This window comes from Capricornis sumatraensis, chromosome 14 (genome assembly GCF_032405125.1).
Source record: "Capricornis sumatraensis isolate serow.1 chromosome 14, serow.2, whole genome shotgun sequence".
Classification (NCBI taxonomy): Eukaryota; Metazoa; Chordata; class Mammalia; order Artiodactyla; family Bovidae; genus Capricornis; species Capricornis sumatraensis.
The window spans coordinates 67,908,922-67,931,823 of record NC_091082.1 but is presented as its reverse complement, the minus strand read 5'-3'; the positions used below and the strand labels follow the sequence as shown (position 1 = coordinate 67,931,823).

The following is a 22,902-nucleotide window of genomic DNA, read 5'->3' as shown; positions in this document are numbered from 1 at the left end:
GGCACTTAGTGATAACTTACATAGCTGTAGGTAATAGCTAAACCGAAAATTACCCCCTTGGTTAATTTGGAGTACAAAGGTCTCTCCTCACCCTTGGGTGTGTTTCCCCTGGGATAATAGCCTTGGTTTGAGTAGCCATTTCCATAAATATAGCAGCTTTCATCAAAACAATAGTTAGCTACTGAAAAGTTTTCTTCTCATGTTAAAATCCACCATGTAATTTAATTAAGAATTTAATGACTTTTCTAATGCTTATTGCTGTATTTCTCTTACATCTTTTTGTAGACTCATCCTCCAATGCTTAACATCTAAGAGGGCTAAAAAAGATGACACTAACCAGAATAACACTGACTTACAGTTCTCCCAACAGAGAAGGGACAGCCAGATGTTACCCCTTCACTAGGCTGACCTACGTCTCATCTCATCCAGAAGTAGCTAATGACCATCGATCGCCCTTTACCCACTTTTAAGCACAAAAGGTTAAACAACTGGAGTGGGGAAATAATAGGGACAGAGTAAAGGGACATGCAGGTGATTAAACAGTTAGTCCCACTAGGGAGTTGTAAATAGAAAAGGAGGGAGACCCCTTTAAGTTAATGATTACTCAACAGAGCAGGTTTGCTTAACCACAAAACGATGTAACAGAAGCATGAGACAAGCCCCCAAATAATAAAACAATGATGGCAGGAGACTCACACTCTGCCCAGTGAGCTCAGGGAGCTGATGGTCCCCAGGACACACTCTCTGCACACATAAAAAACAGTAACTTGTAGATCTCGTTTGACCATGTAGGGACAAGAAAACTCCCCTGCTCAACCTGGAGGAGGAGCTGACAATGGAAGCATAATGTCTACTCAAGAAGGTCAAAGTTCTTCTCCTCCTCCCCACTTTTGCTCTGATTATAAAACTGTAGCCCCAGTAAGTTCTGGGATGCAGTCTTTCTCACTTGTCCACTTGTAAACCTCTCAAGTGTCCTATTCTAATAAATCACTTCTTATCTCTCACTTTGCCTCTTGCTAAATTCTTTTCTGTGTGAAGACATAAAGGACTATGGTACCAGAGCTCTTTGGAGACCCCCAAAATGACACCTAACAGTTTTGTACACGCCTCTAGTCTGAAAAACAAATGTCAGAAGGGGAGAAAACTTCTTTTTTCAGTCGTCGTATTTCTCAGTACCAAACATAGTGCCTGGCACAAACACCTTCAATACATGATGTTTCAAAATCAACTGAACAGTTCTATTGCTTCATTGCTTCTGTGTTTATATGCTTAGATCTCTGGGTTTGGGGCTAACAGCTGATAGAAATATGAGCAAAGGGTTGAAAATAAAAACAGTATAATCTCTATGGCCCCTGTTAATTCTGAACACATTGGATGTTTAGGCTACCACTTCCTTTAAGATAAACTAAAAAGCACCACAAAGCATAGTGATGCATCTGTTAGCATAAAGGCTGGCCTTCTGTTGGGAGGGGCCATAGTCACTGCAGAAGTGTGAATGTAACAATGTAGAAATAAGGAAGAAAGGATTTAGAAAAAACGGAGTACAGAGATAGTTTTAAATTTTTTTAAAAAACTATCACTTCTGAAATCAGGCCTCTATTTTTCTCAAGTCTAAATTAGCTATTTAGAATAAGTGTTTACAGGGAAAACAAACTTTATTAAGGATTTAGTAGATTATATGGCTTGTACAGCTTTCCTACTAACCTAAAGCTTATGAATTTTACCATCTATTGACTTTCAAACTAAGCATTAAATTCAGGGTGGGGAAGAGCACCAGTGGACCAAGAAGGACTCCTCTGTTTCAACCAGTGTGCTACTGCTAAGTCACTTCAGTCGTGTCCGACTCTGTGTGACCCCACAGACGGCAGCCCACCAGGCTCCTCCGTCCCTGGGATTCTCCAGGCAAGAACACAGGAGTGGGTTGCCATTTCCTTCTCCAATGCATGAAAGTGAAAAGTGAAAGTGAAGTCACTCAGTCGTGTCTGACTCTTTGCGACCCCATGGACTGCAGCCTGCCAGGCTCCTCCGCCCATGGGATATTCCAGGCGAGAGTACTGGAGTGGGGTGCCGTTGCCTCCTGTGTAGCCGTATTCTACCTTCTTTAAAAACTGGGTTCCAGCACTCTGTGACCTGACAAACTTCAGTGATGTTAGAAACTACTCCAATATTTACATGAGCTTCACTAATAATATTCCTTTATTCTTCAAAACATTTATGTCCCAGTTCCTTCCATTTCTGAGCCATCAACATAAAATCCTGGAGATGTGAAAAAATGTCCAAGGCAGAGCTTTCTTTGACTGTACACACACACACACACACACACACACACAACTACTGTATAAACCATGTAAGTTACAGGAAATTTTCTATTAGTAAATAAGTCACTTAAATTTTATTAACAGAAGTATGAACTGTCTTCCATTTAGAGATTTATTCTACCTTCTAAGACTATAAGTATTCTTATATTGGCACAAGAAAGGCCTTATTAGTCTCTGTTATCTCCACGATTTCTAAATAGTATATACACTAGTTCTAAACACTTAATACTTAGGTAAAAGCAGAAATACTTATATAATTCCACAGAAAACAAAAATATTTTTTGCATAAAAGACCTCAACAATTCATAACTTGTATCTTTTTTAGGCTATGTAGCCCATGTGACCAACTTTTACAACATAAAATGTTCCATTATATTTCCTATGAAAACTTCAGGATTCAATTTTTCAGGCAAGTAAAATTTCCTTTTAGAAGTTTGCCACCCTGCCCTAATAATAAACAGATAAATCCGAAAGTAATTTTGGATCTGGCAACAGGAATGCTTTTAGCAATCTTGTTACCAATTCTATTACACGAGAGCCTATATTATATCAAGGTGCAAACCCAATGCACATCATCCTGAGAGTCTATTTAAAAGAAAAGTATATATTTTGGGGAGTGTGCAGGAAACATTCTCCTTACCCAGGTCTTTTTCTTTCTTTCTTTCTTTTTTTAAGGATTCCAATGAAATAATACTAAGGATTTAGGTTTGAAATTTATGGAGAGTAAGAAAATAATGAGGCCCTATTTCCACCAGGGCTACTGGTTTGTAGCAACCCTGTGAGGTAGTTATTATCCCCATTTTACAGACAAGGAAAACTGTGGCTCTGATAAATTCAGCAACTTTGGGTCCCAATGCTAGGAAGTATGAGGTTATCTTAATTACAAGTCTGTACATGAACTTTTTGTTTTTGCCACACTGGTGGTTAACAAACTGGGTATTCTGAGTAAGAGGAAATGGGTATAACCAAACAAGAAGGGCTCCAGCCCTATATCCCTATCTGAACCAGAAGCAGCTATTTTTTATGTTTCATATGCCGGGCTTAAGACTATTTTTTCTTAAAAGGTTTCAAAACTAACATATTTAAACTACTAGTGTATTAATGTAATGTACTAGTGTAATGTAAACTACTAGTGTTATTATGTATTAGGCCACCTACTTACCAGTTATGCTAGTTTATCTTCATCATTTTCCCCCAGAGAGAACAATGAACTTTATTCAAAATTACATAATTCTACACAAAACAAAATATTTTTGCATAAAAGGCTTCAACAACTCATAACTTACATCTTTTTAGCCTACGTAGCCCATGTAACCAACTTTTACACCATAAAACATTCCGTTATATTTCCTATAAAGACTTCAGGATTCAATTTTTCAGGCAAGTATAGTTTTCATATAATGATGAAAATTGCCCATACTAAATGAACTGCAGCCTCGGTTTTCTAATTAAGCTCTAACATGAGAAAGCAACTTTACCTAGGCAATTGCAGTAATTAATCCACCAAAAACCAATAAAAGCACCCTCCATTTTCCTTCCCTATCCAGAACTGAGAATAAAAGCATCTAACAAATGTATGACATTAGAGATCTTAGTTGTTCTCTTAGGTAACACACCCAAACTAAGGATTATACTCTATAGGAAATTAATTAATTAATACTTTATAGGAAAGAAATTTTAAACTCATTACTTTTCAAAAGGAAAAAAAGTATCATTCCATAAGTGAAAATCATTTCTACTGCTATTAGCAAAAGAAGGGAATGAAAAAAAAACACCTCAATAAATCTTTCTGAAACACATTAGTAAGAAGTTTCAGTTTATTTGTTTAGAAGAGTGTAAGTAGTTCTCTAAAGGCAAGACTTTCGTTAAAAGCAGCCAGTAGTAAGATCATGGCTGTCAAACTGATGTCTTTCACAGAAAGTGGCTTTTCCTTTAAGTGTTTCTAAAGATATCTTAGGACAGTCTTATCATTCTAAACAGTCTATAATTATATACATATTATTTGTTGTCACTTTAAAATCTTGGGTAGAAAAAAAGTACTAATAAACAAAGGGAGGATGAGAGTTTAAAAACAAAGAAAACCCAGCCCTGATCAGTCTAATAAATACAGTATTCAGAATGAGTACACAGCAACAAAGTCCTCTCAATGAGAGTGTACATTCACAGTACTGAACAAAAAATACAGACCTAAGAATTCCATTCTCTCGTTTCAATAGACTGGCTTATTCATAACCACATCTTAAACCAGTGTGCTTTTCTCAGCTCCCTCTTTATATTTAAAATGTAGTTCTAAGTTCCAGTGATTGACTCATTTTAATTTTTAGAAAAATGCTGGAAATTGTGAGCTGTATTAAAGCAGTCTTATTGGAATGTTATTCCATTACAACTACAATACCACTGTACAGATAATTACTGCTTGGGAACATGTGGAGTACCTTTTAAAAATAATCTTCCTTGAGGTACGGTTTTGTCTGTTGAGGGTGGATTTGCCTAAGCTCAACTGGACCAAAAGTATGGGAAATAAAAGAGGGGACTTAGCTGGAAACTTGCAGTACACATAAAGTTATGACTATTAAGAAATTTTACTTACCTTTCTGTGAGATTCAAATTGACTTTAAATCAATTTGAAAAAGACTTCTCACAACTTTCTAGACAGCAGTAGGGCTGCTAGAATACCAAGATAATAGTTTCTCAAGTAGGCTGCTTTCCCAGTTTTGAGTAATTAAGTCTCCCTTCTTTGGGGTGGACCCACATGGTCTCCAAAGCTCCATCTTTACAGACATAATCATGCCTCATATAAACAACCAAAATAATTCCTACATACCACATTGTATTATTAGCCCTAGGCATCTTATAACATGGGAACATCACACAATAAAGAACATTTTCTTGAAAATGATCACCTATTATTTACTGTACCTAAAGTACACTACCATTAAGAATAATTGAGCGAATGCAAAAGCCAGCTTCTCTGGATCTTTAGTATTCCCTTTAATACTAATGGTGGTGATTAATACTTAAGATACAGACTCACTAGTCTGCAAAATAACTGAAGTCAGTATTCATTAGATAAAACAACTATACCAATGGTTATGTCTAAATAACTTCAAAGAAATTATTACCTGAAAGTTTAAACAACAACAAAAAATTTATCTTCCACATAAGTTCTACAATAAAATAGTTTAAACACATGGTTGATTCTGTCATACATTAGAAAATATTTTTCTTTGTCCGGCCTCACTTCTTTTTCTCTTCCCACTTCTGTCCCCTTCGATATATAATATTATGGATGCAAACTCAGGAATTCAAGGTATAAGGGATAATTTTGCTTCACAGATATCATGACTACACAGTATAACAAAAACAAGATAAAAATTGAATAGACCTGAACTTAAAAAAAAATACAAATTAGGATATGTAATAAGATTATATTTGGAAAAATAGATATTTTCTCTACTAGAAACAGCAAAACATTCCACATTATTTTCTTTCCCAACTGCATGGTTAATTAGCAGACATTCCAACAGTGTGCATGAAAAAATTTCTAAGTCACAGGTACTTAAGTGATTTCTTCAGCAGTGTTCTGGCTAATTCAGTGGCCAAGAAAACATGACGTTTGGTCTCTAATTAGATGGAGTTAAGAAACAAAACCAAATTTCTGAGACTTAAGCTGATATGACTTAACAAAAATCTGTCGTTACATGAGCTACAAGTTTCCCTTCTCCCAAAAAAGAAAAAAATTGACTGCTTAAAAGTGTCCGAACTTCCAGTAAACTTCTAACAGCTCATTTTCAGGTGACCTAGGAATGGAGTGAGCCATCTGTAAAGCCTGAAGTGGTCCAAATAACACAGATAACTTCATGATGGCTGAAAACAGACGCTGGCCCCAAGTCAGGTAGAATACCCAATCTTCAGTGTCAAGGAAGGAAACAAAGTCCAAGCTTCTAAAACACGTAACGACAAGTCCAGGAACGTGGCCGAATATAATCCAGAAACGTGGGCTTCAAGGGGGGGAAAAAAAAAGGAAAAGTAGTTTATTTGTATGCCCTGTATATATGAGGTATGGGGTAGATTAAGGGGGTGCTGTTACGTATTGTACTGTCTTTTTAAAACTTTTATTATGTATTTGTTTATTTTTGGCTATACTGGGTCTTCGATGCTGCTCGGGCTTTTCTCTAGTTGTGGCGAGTGGGGGATTCTTTCTAGTTGCGGCGTGCGGGCTTCTCACTGTGGTGGCTTCTCTTGCTGTGAAGCAGAGCCTTTAGGGTGCAGGGGCTTCAGGAGCTGCAGCCCGTGGGCTCAGCAGTTGTGGCTCCCAGGCTCTAGAGTTAACGGCTCAATTGCTATGGCACATAGGCTTAGCTGCTCTGCAGCATGTGGGATCTTCCCAGATCAGGGATCGGACCCAAATGTCTCCTGCGTTGGCAGGCAGACTCTTTACCACTGAGCCACCAGGGAAGCCCACATCCTGTACATGTCCTAAATGCCTTCCAGCATTTAAGCTATAAGCAGCTCACTAATTCAAAAAAAAAGCCCACCATTTTTATCTACAGCACAGATTTACTTGCTTTAGAAGCTTTACATGAGGCTAAGTCCAGTAAAATTTACAAAACGGCATGGACTCCTGACCAAATTTCAAACAGACATTACCCTTTTTCTGTATCTTGCGTTTTATTTTACGAGCACCACCCAAAATCTAAATGGTGGTGGGTTAAGGATGATAATATACACAAATTACTATAATAATACAAAGTTTAAAATTTCTGAATTATCTAAATGAGGAAGAGGAGAAAGTTCAGAAATAGAAGAGACTGGAGCAAGAACTGGAAAAAGCTTCATGGGTGACACTGCATCCCAATTGGATTTTGATAAAATTTAACGGGTGAAATCTGAGTGCAAAGAGCAGACTGACGAGAGACAAGAGTTCAGAGCAACTGGTTCAAATGCACAAAGGGGATCCGTAGGGAATAAGGAGGGGGTTGAGAGCAGCACAGCAAGATCAGGGTGGGCAGCAGAAGCTTTCGGAGGGATACTGGTTGATCTGATTTCGAGTATCTTTAGTTATGGGCTCCCCAGGTAGTGCGGTGGTAAAGAATCCACCTGCCAGTACAGGAGGTGCAAGAGACGCAGGTTCAATCCCTTGGTGGGGAAGATCCCCTGGAATAGGAAATGAAACCCACTCCAGTATCCTTGCCTGGAAAACTGCATGGAGCCTGGTGGGCTACAGTCCATGGGGTCACAAAGAGTTGCATGCCACTGAGCACACATACGTCTTCAGATATAGGTGCCAGGGAGAAATACCAAGGCAGACGTATCAAGGAGCCCCCGCCCCACCCCGCCAATATTTGGGAGTTATCTCTAAGCAGCGAAAAGCTAAAGTTCTAAGAATGACACTCTCACATAATGACAAAAAAGAAAACAAAAACAAAATAACAGGATTGAGAAAGTAGCTGGCATAAGCACAAGTAAGACAGTGAGAAGCCGCTGGGTGACACGAGAAGCTCAGCCTGGTGCCTTGGGACAGCCTAGAGGGGTGGGATGCCAGTGGTGGGAGGGAGGCTCAAGAGGAATGGAATATATATATATATATATATAGCCGATTAAAGCTGTAAGGCAGAAACCAACACAACACTGTAAAGCAATTATCTTCCAGTTAAAAAATAAAGGGAAATCGGCTCATAGGCATATGGTCTAGCTGAATGCTGCTGCTGCTGCTGCTGCTGCTAAGTCGCTTCAGTCGTGTCCGACTCTGTGCGACCCTATAGATGGCAGCCCACCAGGCTCCCCTGTCCCTGGGATTCTCCAAACAAGAACACTGGAGTGGGTTGCCATTTCCTTCTCCAATGCATGAAAGTAAAAAGGGAAAGTGAAGTTGCTCAGTCATGTCTGACTCTTAGTGACCCCATGGACTGCAGCCTACCAGGCTCCTCCGTCCATGGGATTTTCCAGGCAAGAGTACTGGAGTGGGGTGCCATTGCCTTCTCGGGAACACTGTTACGAAGAGTTTATTACTTCAGAAAGGAAGAGGTAAAAGAAAGATATTTGTGGGTTGGAATGGATACACATGCCACAGAGAAAACCCTGGAAAAGACCTGCACTTTCAGGGCACAGGAAGAATATTAGAAGGAGCTAAATAAAAATCAGATGAGGGAAAAAAGACAGAACCAAGAACTAGGAGAGTTCATGGGAAGAAAACAAAAGAAAAGTTCAAGGACAGTACAGTAAGATTAGATAAGTTACTGCTTTTACTCCACACTTCTCTCCCCCTTAACATTAACTAATCACCGTCTCCACTCCTCCCTTCCCCTTAATCCTGCCCACAACTCTCATAATCAGAGGACAAACAGGTTACTTTTCTACTCCAGTCTGATTGAAGACTCACATTTTTCAGAGGGCAGTGCTGACGTGCATACCACTCTTGAGAATAAAAACACAGGAGGACTCCATTGCCCGCAAAAAGGGAAGTCCACATCAGAACGTTCCAAATTGGTCTTTTCCGACTATCGTTGACAAGAAAGTTGAAAGCCACTAAAGTTATGAAAACAACAAAAGTTATATACAGTCATCAAAACAATCTACCAGGAGTTTAGGAGACTCAGATGTTTGCTATAATCATTCAGTTATCATAAATAGCTTCAACTGTGTATATATAGTTCTATTCTGGCCACTGGTGATATAAGTAAAAACGAAGCTTCATTGTTAAAACTTATTAATCAGTGATTATTCGGAAATCAGTCAGTATTCCGAAAACATATATTCCATGAAAGCATTCATATTCTAACTTGTCCCTCTCCACCCCACCCCAAAAAAGGGTTAGTTTTTTTCAGACTGTGAACACTGTGTTAAGAATGGCCAGGTTTTTAATAGTTTTTATGAGCTACCAAAGCAGTGGTATCAACAGTCTTCAAGAGGTTATTTATTTAGCTCACTTCCCAACGTCAAAGTGTAAACATCTTGCAACAGAACTGTGTATAATTACTCAGAATGAATGTTCTTACTATCTGACAAACACAGCCTTGATATGGTAAGAGTACTATCTAGTTTTCTGCATCAATGTTGTTTTCTTTTAGCATTATACTCAGTATTCACGAGATGCCCAGATACTCACTTCCAAAGAACATGAAGAGCACAAAGAGCACTGGATAAAAAAAGTTCAGGCACACAGCCAAGGCGTACTCGTGCACCACGGCCGACACGGCAAAGACCGCCAGCATGGCTGCTGCCCTGAGCCTCTTTGTGAAAAACTGCAGTGAAAGGGAAACATAACGGCAACTTTCAAAAAGTAAGTCATCGAACGTGCACTGCACAAGACACAATGAAAACGTACTAAAGGCAGCCATTTAATTAGATCTGTTTGATTTTCTAAGTTTACTCCTCGGAGTAATACAAATGTACTAAAATAATGACAAAAAACATCTGTGCTTAAAAATCCTTATTTCACTACATGAGGCATTTCCAAAACTAATATTGAAAGATTGAGCATATCTTCAAAAACATTAATAACTTATATCTGTAACACACTATGGTTGACAAAACATAGTTTTCATTTATAAATGGACAGAGATTAACACTGTACAGTAGACTGGGCAGGTACCATTTTTACAGGTAACAAAACTAAGATTCAGAAACAAGGGACTTGCCTCATCCATAAGTCAAACTACCCTTACAAGTGAATGACACTCAAATATAATGTCATTTGTACCATGACACACTGTCATTCAGCCAATAGTGCCCTTACTTAACAATTCAAACCTACAATCCAGACATCAGTGTTAATCAGATACCAGTGTTAACTGACTACATTTAAGTCAGCCTAAATAAATTCTGTTGTAAAGAATGTCTGGAAGACATACATTAATAATCTATACTGGAGAGTTGTAAATTCGACCATAGGTGCTTTCTCCACTTCTAACAAAAGGAACAAAAACAAAAAACAAATGGAGAAAGTTAGGGGGAGACTGGAGATTATCTGTTATTATTATTGGAGATTATCTGACTCCTTAAAAATATATATATCAACCATTACTGGTGCATCATTTCAGCTTCTCCAATGCCTCCATGCATTCTTACACTGCAGCTGTGAAATCCAGAGCAAAGACATGGTCTTAATCCTAGCACATGTACACACTGGTCCTCTACACAGTACTACTCAAAGCAGAAGACGTCTGAGACCTTAAGGGCTCACAAGAAAATTGCAGACAACTAAGGATAATTTCTTACAGCTGTACAATACTAATACTTTCTGGAAAAGAATCTCTGTTTCTTCAACAATTTCAACTAAACCCCACTGCTCACCCAGAGAAAGTCCTTGTAAGCATAGTAATATAGCCAGTCATGGACCACCACATTCCAGGTCCTGTAATAGTTAGAGTACGATGTAGAGTTCCACCAATCCTGAGGAAAAAAGCAAAGGTGTAAACACATAAACAAAACCAAAGCCAAACCTCCTGAATACTCCCAGAGAATAGACGCACATAATGAGACACCCAGGGACTGTTATGATAAATTGCCGGTCCACACACTGACGCAGAAAAATCTTCAAAGGCATTTTGGTTATTAGTGTTCAGTGTGACATTAATCCTAATTCAACGGATGATTAAGTTCCCAGGTTCATTGTTTCTCATCGTCATCCAACAAGTTATGATGGAAGGCACACCACATAATCATTCAAGATAAATAAGTAACCTAATGTTCATCTAAGGAACAATCACTTACCTTGCTAAAACACAATGAGAGAATTTGAAGGTCACACAGACTCAGACAGTGTGATAACCCTCAAGATCAGTCTTATCAGTATCATAAGCAGCAAAATGTCAGCTGTACAACAAGTGAGAGGGCAGCCACCTCCGAGTCATAGTGCTCCTTTAGACGTATCTTGTTCCCTCTAAGATCAAACCAGTGGACGAAGACATCTAAAATTCACACCACACTCACTGCTCTTTTTGAGAGAGGAGTGGAGTAGGCTTAGAATGTTGCCAAAACATCAACAAACAAAACTCTAGAGGACTTTGGGTAGGATCACAGACCACCACTGGGGGAGGAAATGGCAACCCACTCAGGCAATCCTGCCTGGAGAACTCCATGGACAGAGAAGCCTGGCAGGCTACAGTCCACGGGGTAGAAAAGAGTCGGACACGACTGAAGCGACTTAGGACAGAACAGTATGAACCGATCTGCCTCAGCCTACAACTTAATACCAACTTTGGAAGCATAAGAATGCTATCTGAAGCAGAATTAAAGCCTTTCAAAACAAAGGAGGGAAACGTTACTTCCTTCATGAACTGTTGAACAATCTTACGTAGAACAATTTGCTGAGATCACTCCTACAGCACCAGAGAGCCAATTTCAAATGAATAAAAAGTCAGCAAAGTCTCAGAATGCCCTTTGGACCCGTGAGAAACCAAATCTGGATCTAAGGGAGCAGACAAGACTATGCCACTTTTATCAGCAACAAAATTTCTGACTTAATATTCATAAAACCTGTGGGGAAAAATGACTTCACATTTATGTTAAAAAGCTAGTAGCCAACAATATTCAAATACTTAACAATGAGGAAACAAAACGTGAAAAGGAGAATGAGTCCAAGTACATGTTACCTTGTAAAACATCCTGTCACCAAAGCGTAACATCTCAGCAAAGGCATTGAGCCAACAGTGCAAAAAGGCAAAAAAAATAAGCAACAGTATCAGCACACCTAAAAATAAGATGAACAATATTAGAGTCTTTCCAAATACCTCATATACCAGTAAGTTAATTACATGTTGTCATTTGCTTAGCTAAATTACTTTGTAAAATTAAAGTTATTATTCCAGCTTATCATTCCAGAAATGATATGGTGTCTTTTGAAAGCTAATTATTTCAACCCAATAAAGAAATGACTTTCTTCCAAGTGGGTTTTATAGACGAAAATGACCCAGCTTGTTTTTAACGGAAATGCCTAAATGTATGGCTTAACTTGGTAGTAGACTTCTGTCATTCTAAAATACTCCATGCCTTTGAATCCATCCCACAACCTGGAAGCAACTTTCTAATACCTCTCTACCAGGCAAATGCCTGTTTATTTTTTAATACCAAATACTAAATGTCACCTCCACTATAAACAAATTTCATCAGCACTTTATATACATTACACAGTATTTTAAAATATCCATTTATATGCCCATCCCTTTCAAAAATATTAGTCTACTATGTATAAGACTGTGTAGGAGAGACTATGACTGGCTGACCTGGCTATAACACACAATCCTTGAGCTTACGGAATTTGTAGCCTAGTGAGGAAGATATACATAAGTAACACGTACTCTATCAGAAGGACAGATAGACTTACTGGAGTAAATCTTGAAGGGCAAGCGGGGAGTGGTACTAGAAAATGTCTGGGGCCGAGGGAAAGGAAGAGAGGACATGACGATACCATTTAATACCATTTAATGGGCAGAGAAAAGAGAAAGAGTAAGTAAAGGGAACTGAAAGCTGCTCACTGCTGTGTACGGCATGGCCAGAAAGACAGGAGAGTAAGAGGGGCGAGAGAGACTGTACCATGCGGTCAACAGCATTCAATGCTTCGTGGAGATCAAACAGATTAAGGGCTAAACCAACTACTGGAGGAGATCAGTGATTTTAATAAAGGCCATTTCAATGGCCTGGTCCGATGAGGAGCAGGAGTAGAGTGACTGAACAGTGAATGAGAAGATAAAGCATAGATATGGACTATGTGCATTCACTACAGTCAGAGAAAGCAAAACTTGAATGAAAGTGAGATGACAAATGGAAAGGATAGCCAGAGATAGGAAGTATGCTTCATTTGTGGGATATATGGAAAGAGATCAAAGATGGGTACAGGTGTGTAGATGAGTTTATAGTGAAAAGCAGGTCAATCAAAGGTACTCATATGCAATAGCTTTCTGCTTTCCTTGCAACTTCATGAATGACCATATTAACCAGTAACCACATTACCTGGCAAGATGGAGTTAAATATACATAAGATCAGAACACGAGCGCTAAAGGGCTCCTGTTTGATATTCCGAAATAAGGGGGTGCAGAGCCTTTCAAAGATGTAGTACACATAAAAAAGGCAACCAAAAACCTGGAACATAACAAAGATAATTATAATAATGGTGGCTTGATCAGGAAAGATAAAAAGTTATTTTTTTCCTTCAGAAGAAGATACCTACGTGATCCATTAACTAATGTACACACACACACACACACACACACCATTTAACATAGTGTATAAGACTGAACTTTAATCCTTCAGAGATAGTACTCTGATAGTACTCAAGATAGTACTCAATATCTATCATACCCATTCTCAAGCCTTTACCAAATGGCATTTTTAAAAGATCAGACTTTGAAATCTGCTTTTCCTGTTACATGAAACCCATAACAAAAAAACCTATTTCATAAATGGGTATTTGATTGACACAAGATTTTAAAATTTGTTCTTCTGGGATTTATGATACAGATAAAGGGTTGGGAGAGTGTCAGACCACATCTACACATATATATGTATCAATAATAAAAAATAGAAAGGGAGGGGGAAATTAGTGTAGATGCAAACTGAAGTAACCACGTAAAATTACTTTAATTACAATAAAAATATTTATTATAGAAAAATTACTTTTGATGTATTGGCAAAACAAATACCAGTCACTGTACTGGGAAGGGTTTCCACTTACACAAGATATCTAGAATAGTCAAATTCATAGAATCAGAAAGAACACTGGTAAATGCTTGAGGCTGGGGTAAGGAGAGGGGACGGGGAGTTAGTGTTTAATGGGGACAGAGTTTCAATTTAGGAAGGTGAAAAATTTCGAGACATGGATGATGGTGAGAGTTGCACAATAGCGTGAATATACTTGATGCCACTGAACTGTACAGTTAAACATGGTTAAAACAGTATGTTGTACACTATGTGATTTTACCACAATATTAAAATACACACACACACACACACACACACACACATATATATACATAAAAGATTTCAGTAAGAGTTTCAGAGCTCCTGGTAGACATGAATTTACCAATATTTTAAATATATTAAGTTATTATTGTATTCAAATCCCCATCTCCTACCAACCAACAAACCTCAGGCACTTCAAAAAACTTACCTGTGCAAACTGCATAGTCACATAACCCCATCTTACAGTTGGAGTCCTAAAAAGGGAGAAACAAAACAACTTTCTCAATAAATAACCGAACTTTAAAAAAGATCCTCACAGTATTTTCCCCACACAGAACATCATTTTTGATATGGGAAATACATGTCTAAGTCTGTTGAGAATTACTGCAATCAAATCAGATTGCTAGAATCACCATTTGGGATTTCCCATGCCAGTAGTCCTGCTCTGTACTCCTACAGGAACTGGCCCACCTAACAGCCTTACTCCTGGCACATTCTGGTGCCATCCCATTTCTGCTTCCTAGTGCCATTACCTGGGATAGTTGTCACGGTAGATGAGGGTAGGAGCAAACAAGAAATACAAGTACTGGTTGACTGTGGGTACTGGAACAGTGCCTGGAAAAAGGAAACTATGTTAGACTGGAGGCTCTTCATTTCCTTTCAGCAAAACTGAAAGGGGAAAATAAGCACAGAATAGGGAAGACAAAAAGCTACCTCTCCTTAGCTCATGAAGTTTCCTCTTGCTCTGGCAAAATGATGACTTCTTATCCCTAAATTAACTGAATATTACCAATCCCTCTGTGGGCTTCCCTGGTGGCTCAGACGCTAACCCATCTGCCTGCAATGCGGGAGACCTGGGTTCAATCCCTGGGTCAGGAAGATTCTCTAGAGAAGGAAATGACAACCCACTCCAGTACTTTTGCCTGGAAAATTCCATGGACAGAGGAGACTGGTAGGCTATAGTCCATGGGGTCGCAAAGAGTTGAACACAACTGAGTGACTTCACTTTTAATCCTTTTAAGTTAAGTTATTCCTGTGACTCCTTGATTTGGAAGGAGATGGCACATAGGCATAAAGCACATAATGGATCTATTAACATTCTACATAGGCAGAACACTCTCTGACATAAATCACAGAAAAATCCTCTACGACCCACCTCCCAGAGTGATGGAAATAGAAACAATAAACAAACGGGACCTAATTAAACTTAAAAGCGTTTGCACAATGAAGGAAACTATAAGCAAGGTGCAAAGGCAGCCTTCCGAATGGGAGAAAATAATAGTAAACGAAACAACTGAAAAAGAATTAATCTCCAAAATATACAAGCAGCTGCACACTGCTCAACACCAGAAAAACAAACAACCCAACCAAAAAGTGAGCCAAAGAACTAAACAGACATTTCTCCAAAGAAGACATACAGATGGCTAACAAACACATGAAAAGGTGCTCAACATCACTCATTATTAAAGAAATGCAAATCAAAACCACAATGAGGTATCATCTCACAGCAGTCAGAAAAGCCACCATCAAAAAGTCTACAAACAACAAATGCTGGAGAGGGTGTGGAGAAAAGGGAACCCTCTTACACTGTTGGTGAGAATGCAAACTGGTACAGCCGCTATGGAGAACAGTGTGGAGATTCCTTAAAAAACCGGAAACAAAACTGCCAGACGACCCAGCAATCCCACTGCTGGGCATACACACTGAGGAAACTAGAATTGAAAAAGACGCATGTACCCCAATATTCACTCCAGCACTGTTTACAACAGCCAGGACACGGAAGCAACCTAGATATCCCATATAAAATGGGATATTACTCATTTCCCATTGGAACGCATCTGAGTCAGTTCTAATGAGGTGGATGAACCTGGAGCCTGTTATACAGAGTGAAGTCAGTCAGAAAGAGAAACACCAATACTGTATATTAAAGCATATATATGAAATTTAGAAAGACAGTAACGATGATCCTATATGCAAGACAGCAAAAGAGACACAGATGTAAAGAACAGACTTTTGGACTCTGTGGGAGAAGACAAGGGTGGCATGATTTGAAAGAATAGCATTGAAACAAGTATATTACCATATGTAAAACAGATGACCAGGGCATCTATTTTACCAGTCTCCTTTGATGCATGAAGCAGGGCACCCAAAGCCAGGGCTCTGGGGTAACCCAGAGGGATAGGGTGAGGAGGGAAGAGGGAGGGGGGTTCAGGATGCAGGGGACACTTGTATACCTGGGCAATTCATGCTGATGTATGGCAAAAACCATCACAATATTGTAATTATCCTCCAAATAAAATAAATTAAAAAAAAAAAACATTCTACACAAATAATGCAAAGTTGCAAGAGTCTAATAATCAGTGTTTTTAAATTTGGGTTGCTACAAAGGTAAAATAGAAACAATCAGGAAATAGCAAGAAAGTCTTCCAAATTAATACAGACCATATATATATATAAATATAGATAGACACATAGATATATTTCTCCTTCCTAACAAGTCGGGTTTTTTGTTTTTTGGATCCTTATATTTAAAACCAAACATAATCTCTACAGAATGTAATATACAATCAATCCCAGTAAACACCCTAAAAGGTTGAAATACCCTATGAACAATCCTTTGAATTCTGGAATTACATACTTGATTTCTTCTCGGCTGAATTGAGTACCCGAGGCACATTCTCTCTGACAAATGAGTGGGCCTTCATTATAAAACGAATCTGCAAAGGAGAGGGAAGGAAAGATGACTTTTCTATCATTGTCTTGTCTCCTATAAGCAACCACTGAACTACACAAGATTATAATCACATAAAGAGCTATTAATTTTGTATATGCCAACTCAAGCTCACTTTAACGGACTAAAACAGTGAAGACTTCTCAAGAGGGATATGTTATTACTCAAATTATTTTGCATCTAACACCTCTATTACATGTATATTATAAATTGAAAAATTAAAAGCCTGTTGAAAGAAAGTCTCCTGAAATAGTTCTATCAAACAGAGCATTACAGACAACCAAGCAGAGTACTGCTGTTACTGCTGTTCAGTGGCCGTCATGTCGGACTCTTTGCCACTCCATGGACTGCAGTACACCAGGCTTCCCTGTCCTTCACTATCTCCTGAAGTTTGCTCAAACTCATGCCAATTGAATCAGTGATGCGAAACAACCATCTGACGCCTTCTTCTCCTGCCCTCAATCTTTCCCAGTGAGTTGGCTCTTCACATCAGATGGACAAAATATTGAAGCTTCAGCATTATCCTTCCCAATCAATAGTCAGGACTGATTTCTGTTCGGATTGACTGGTTTGATTTCCCTGTAGTCCAAGGGACTCTCAAGTGTCTTCTCCAGCACCACAGTCCGAAAGCATCAATTCTTTAGTGCTCAGCCTTCTTTATGGTCCAACTCTCACATCTGTATAGAACCACTGAAAAAAACCATAGCTTTGACATGATGGACCTTTGTCAGCAGTGATGTCTCTGCTTTTTAATATGCTGTCTAGGTTTGTCATAGCTTTCCTTCCAAGGAGCAAGTAATCTTTTAACTTCATCGCTGTACTCACCACCTGCAGTGATTTTGGAGCTCAAGAGAAGAAAATCTGTCACTGCTTCCACTTTTCCCCCTTCTATTTGCCGTGACATTATGGGACCAGATGCCATGAACTCAGTTTTTTGAATGCTGAGTTTTAAGCCAGCTTTTTCACTCCCCTCTTTCACCCTCATCAAGAGGCTGTGTAGTCCCTCTTCACTTTCTGCCATTAGAGTGGCATCATCTGCATATCTGAAGTTGTTGTTATTTTTCCCAGCAATTTGGATTCTAACTTGTGATTCATCCCACCTGGCATTTTCCATAATGTACTCTGTATATAAGTTAAACAAGCAGGGTGACAATATACAGCCTTGATGTACTCCTTTCCCCATTTTGAACCAATCCATTGTTACATTATAGATAGCCAATATAAATCAGAAAATTCTGAAGGGCATACAAGCGAAATAAATCTTTTAGATGGTTGTATGACAAACAATCAATCTGATACTTTAAAAGTAGAGTTTTTAATGACAAAAATATTTTCTAATTTAGATGGCTTCTACAAAAAATGTTCAAGAACTAAATTTGAATTCATCCAGAATAGTTCAATTTTTTTTTTCAGAATAGTTCAATTTATTTCAATTATCAAGAATTAGAGAACACCGAAGATAGAACGAATTTTAAAAGATGATCTAGCTAACACTTTAATTTTATAATTAAGAGCCTAAAGAACTAGATATGAAAATTAATCCAACTAATAAACAAAGTAACTGAATTATTATTATTAACTAAGCAAATCATTGCACTAGGCACACTCAAAATCTTACCTGTTCAAGTATAACAATGAACCGGGAAGCTGGTGGTAGTGTATATGCTAACACAACATAAAGTGGTCCTAAACCTAGAACTCCAATCTGGAAGACTACAAAAAGGAAGCAGTGTATGAAAGAATAGGCCAATGGATGAGAAGTCCTGTGATAGCCTCTGGCCCAGCGTTGAAACAGGAAATAAGGAACTATAAGTGTACATAAGAACATGGTGAACCACGTCCACATAGCAACACTAAGTTTCCCAAAAGCATAAGACATGAGATTGAACTCAAGCACCAGCCTGGGGAGAAAAAACACAGAGAATACAGAAGTGGATTTTTTAATACATACTTATTCATAAAATTCAAAACTTTCAGACCCCAAACCCTCAACTTCAGCAAACAACACTAATAAACAGAAGTCATGGACATAACATTTGTGCTCCTAAGCCTCCACTTCACAATTTATTTATTTTCTAAAAGCCATAGGATAATATGGTCTTTGAACATATGATATCTAAAATACTAAGACTCAAAATTTCCCAATGAGTAGATTCTCACATTAATGGATTTTTTTAAACTCTGAAATAGTCTATGGCAAAGTTAATACCTGAAAACAGCAATCAGTTATGTACAAACAATGGTTTTTCAGAAAGAAATAGTACAATCTGAAAATCTAATATACATTACATCATTATCTCAAATTTCAAACATTAAATTCCAATAAGCTACCCTATTTTTAGAAACAAAATATAACACATACCACAGTAGAAAACTGATGTTATATACACAAAATTCTCTCCAAATTTTCCTAAAGGAAACCTAGAAACAACTAATATGGTCTATTAAAACAGATCATTTAAAAAGTTAAAAGTAATAAAACTTCTAATATTCTTTTTGGTTGTACTTTTCAAGAGACAGGAATCTCACTCTTGAACCAGCTGCTCTGGGATTTTCTGAAGCAATTTAAGTGAATCTTTCTTTTCCCCCCAGAATATAAATACAGGGAAAATTCTCAACACCCCATGCATCCACTGAACAGGTATGCTGTCTTACCTTCCTTCATCAATATAATCTACTGCAAGTGTGCTGAGAATGAAGAGAATGAGGAGAGCAATGAACATGTGATATATTGTTCTGATGTGGTCCACTTCTAACAGCTCACTGTAAATACAGTTCAAAGAAAATTAATATTTTCTAATCAATATTTTAAAACACCAAATATTAAAGACTTTACTTCAAAGTAGTTCAGTTCAGTTCAGTTTAGTCACTCAGTCGTGTCCAACTCTTTGCGACCCCATGAATCGCAGCACGCCAGGCCTCCTTGTCCACCATCTCCCGGAGTTCACTCAGACTCACGTCCATTGAGTCCATGGTGCCATCCAGCCATCTCATCCTTGGTTGTCCCCTTCTCCTCCTGCCCCCAATCCCTCCCAGCATCAGAGTCTTTTCCAATGAGTCAACTCTTTGCATGAAGATGCCTAATCCATGTTCCAAAAATATCTCAACAGTAATCATGAAATATTACTAATGAGTATCAATATTCTTATAAAGAAATGAATAATTACCTACTCACAGAGCATTTCAAAAGAAATGCTCATTACCTACTCAAAATACACTTTTAATTTTCAGTTCAGAAATGAGGTTGCCACAATTAGTCTACATAGCCTATTTTTCCCCCATAAAATCTACATAACTGCTATGACTGATCCATATTGATACATGGCAGAAATTAACACAATATTTTAATTATCCTTCAATTAAAAATAAACAAAATAAAGAGGCTTCCCTGGTGGTCCAGTGGCTAAGACTCCGAGGTTCCAAGGCAGGGGGTCTGGGTTTGATCCCTGGTCAGGGAACTAGATCTCACACGCCACAGCTAAGAGTTTGTACGCTGCAACTAAAGATTCCATGTGCCTCAACTGAAACCCAGCACAGCCAAACAAATAAATATTAATAATTAATTAAGGAAAAAAAATCTGCACAACTAGGGTTCTAAAATAAGCAAATTTGAGAAAACTATCAAGTCTCAAAGCCTAGCTAAAGAGAGATGAAGAAAAACTTATGTATCAAGAAGGCAGCAATACTCTCTCAAAAGTGATTTAACTAGTTGGGAAAGTTTTGTTCCAGCTCTTTGGGTAATCAATTCTCTGAAGCACAACTTCAAGGAATTTATCAGAGGACCCATAACCACTCTCACATACAACTTCTCCTTTGAAACCAGACACAGAACCAAAAAAATCAAAGGAGGAGCATGAGATACAAAAAGAAGTATCAAAACTAATGGATTATATGAACACAGAACAAACAAACATTCATAGATTACACAGTGATTCTAACAATCAGAATAGTTTGATTTTTAAAAATTCAAACAAATAACCAAAACAACTAAAAATACTTACTCTAAGACAGATCGCCTTATAACAAAAATCTTCCCATGTTCCGGAGGTGCTCTCAGATCTCTGGGAAGACCAAAAATTAAAATAAAATATGAGTACTTCAAGTATTACAAGAAATTTAAACCTATGGATAAAGAGAAGGAATAAATACTACCAACTATAGCTTGTAATATTAACTAACTGCCTTCTCACTATGATCCAGGTACTGTGTTAGGGTTTTATGCATGTTAACGCATTTGCTCCTTCTGAACAATGCTATGAGGTAGGTGCAGATACATCTGATTATGAAGGAAGAGATGTTAGGCAAACCTAACCAGAGCAGCACTTAAGCCTCCTGGAAATGCGCGGCCACCCTATGGAGATAGATGCATTCCTGGAATGACAGGTTGACAACCACTCTTCCTTCTCCTAAATATTCCTAAGGACAAGACTCCAGTCATACTTTACTCAGTTCACATACTATTATTGATCTGTCCTCCAAAACAGCACTGATATACATGATCCCTTGTGCCTCAGCTGGTAAAGAACCCGCCTACAATGAGGGAGACCAGGGTTTGATCCCTGGGTTGGGAAGATCCCCTGGAGAAGGGAAAGGTTACCCACTCCAGTATTCTGGCCTGGAGAATTCCATGGACTGTATAGTCCAGGGGGTCACAAAGAGTCGGACACAACTTTCACAACAACAACTCCTAAGGTCTTCCAACAATCCCCAACAGCCTCATGATCTAAAAAAGTGCCTCCAGTTACTAAAGCCTCCCATTTTAACATCTATCTCTATGATCTTCTTCAAGGTTTCTTGTAGTACCGCTAGCACTTCTGGTGACTCTCCTGATCAAAACTGTTCTCCAGAACAGCAGACTGTCAAGAGACCAACAAGGCATAAAACCAAGGAAAGCACAAAATGGCCCATTAGCACACACTGGCCTTTGGCAGCTCTCCCTTCCCTCTAAGGCTCCGGATGGCTGACCAATAAGAATAACTACTTGCATTGTACTTTATTACAAGTACTGTACAGAGCACGATAGGGTGGCAGGATTATGACATAGGGAAGAGCACTGACGCTGGAGACAGACTCTGGGTTCCAATTCCCACTGTGTTATCTTGGACATTTAACTGCTCTGTGCTTCAGATTCCCAAATTTGTAATATGCAGACAGTTATAACATCTGCCTCACAGGGTCACTGTATCGTTTAAAGGTAAAGATTTCAACAAGCATTGGCCATGTTATTTTATGAGTCAGCATAGTCTTAAATGAGGTATGCTGTTTGTTATAATCCACACAGTAAGATGAAGAAACCCACCCTTCAGTGGGTTAAAAGAGGTTAAAACAGCAATATACAGCTAATAAAAGGTGATGCTAGGGTGTGAACCCAGGCATTTTACCCACTGAGCTGTACTAGCCTATATGTGAGCATTAAAAGAAACTATTTGTACTTACTTAGCTCTGTGGTTGTTGTCTCCTTCAAAAATAGAAAAGGACGTGAGAGCACAACCACCATTGTCTAATGATGTGGATCTTTCGATGAGATTGGTCACAAAATCATCAAAGTGACTGCCAACTTCCTTCATAAAAAAGGGCTTCAATTCCTAGAATTTTAAGACAAAGAAAACCATTAAGAACTAACTAGTTTATGAGCTGTTAACATTTTTTAAAGGGTTCTCTGGTTGGTTTTTTTTTGGCTGTCCGGGACAGGATGCGGGATCTTAGTTCTCCAACCTGGTTCCCTATGAAAAGACATCCACGTTAAGTGACTTCACAGGAGTAAAAACAGAAAAGTGATTTCTATATACATCTGACCTGTAGTTTCAGAAACTGCTACTGAAAAAGCAACATGATGATTTATGTCAACTAAATGAACTCCTCTGAATTACATATAAAACCAAAATGACAGAAATGCTAAAAATAACAGTATTTTCTTCTCTTCAAATTTTTATATGGAAAACAAAGTAAAA

The 22,902-nt window shown here is 38.3% G+C and overlaps 1 protein-coding gene across 1 annotated transcript in view; it reads right to left on the bottom strand.

Annotated features, from left to right (window-relative positions):
- Positions 1–2,867: 2,867 nt before the first annotated feature.
- Positions 2,868–22,902, bottom strand: part of SOAT1 (sterol O-acyltransferase 1) — a 67,401-nt gene continuing 47,366 nt past the window's right edge. Inside the window, exons 4-16 of the mRNA XM_068985697.1 lie at positions 22,388–22,536; positions 20,953–21,012; positions 19,607–19,714; positions 18,570–18,852; positions 16,859–16,937; positions 14,754–14,835; positions 14,429–14,474; positions 13,272–13,401; positions 11,915–12,012; positions 10,614–10,712; positions 9,427–9,562; positions 8,701–8,846; positions 2,868–6,319 (exon numbers count right to left, since the gene is read on the bottom strand). Of these exons, the coding sequence (XP_068841798.1) occupies positions 6,263–6,319; positions 8,701–8,846; positions 9,427–9,562; positions 10,614–10,712; positions 11,915–12,012; positions 13,272–13,401; positions 14,429–14,474; positions 14,754–14,835; positions 16,859–16,937; positions 18,570–18,852; positions 19,607–19,714; positions 20,953–21,012; positions 22,388–22,536 (1,473 nt within the window). The 3' untranslated portion in view covers positions 2,868–6,262. The remainder of the gene's footprint in view (positions 6,320–8,700; positions 8,847–9,426; positions 9,563–10,613; positions 10,713–11,914; positions 12,013–13,271; positions 13,402–14,428; positions 14,475–14,753; positions 14,836–16,858; positions 16,938–18,569; positions 18,853–19,606; positions 19,715–20,952; positions 21,013–22,387; positions 22,537–22,902) is intronic.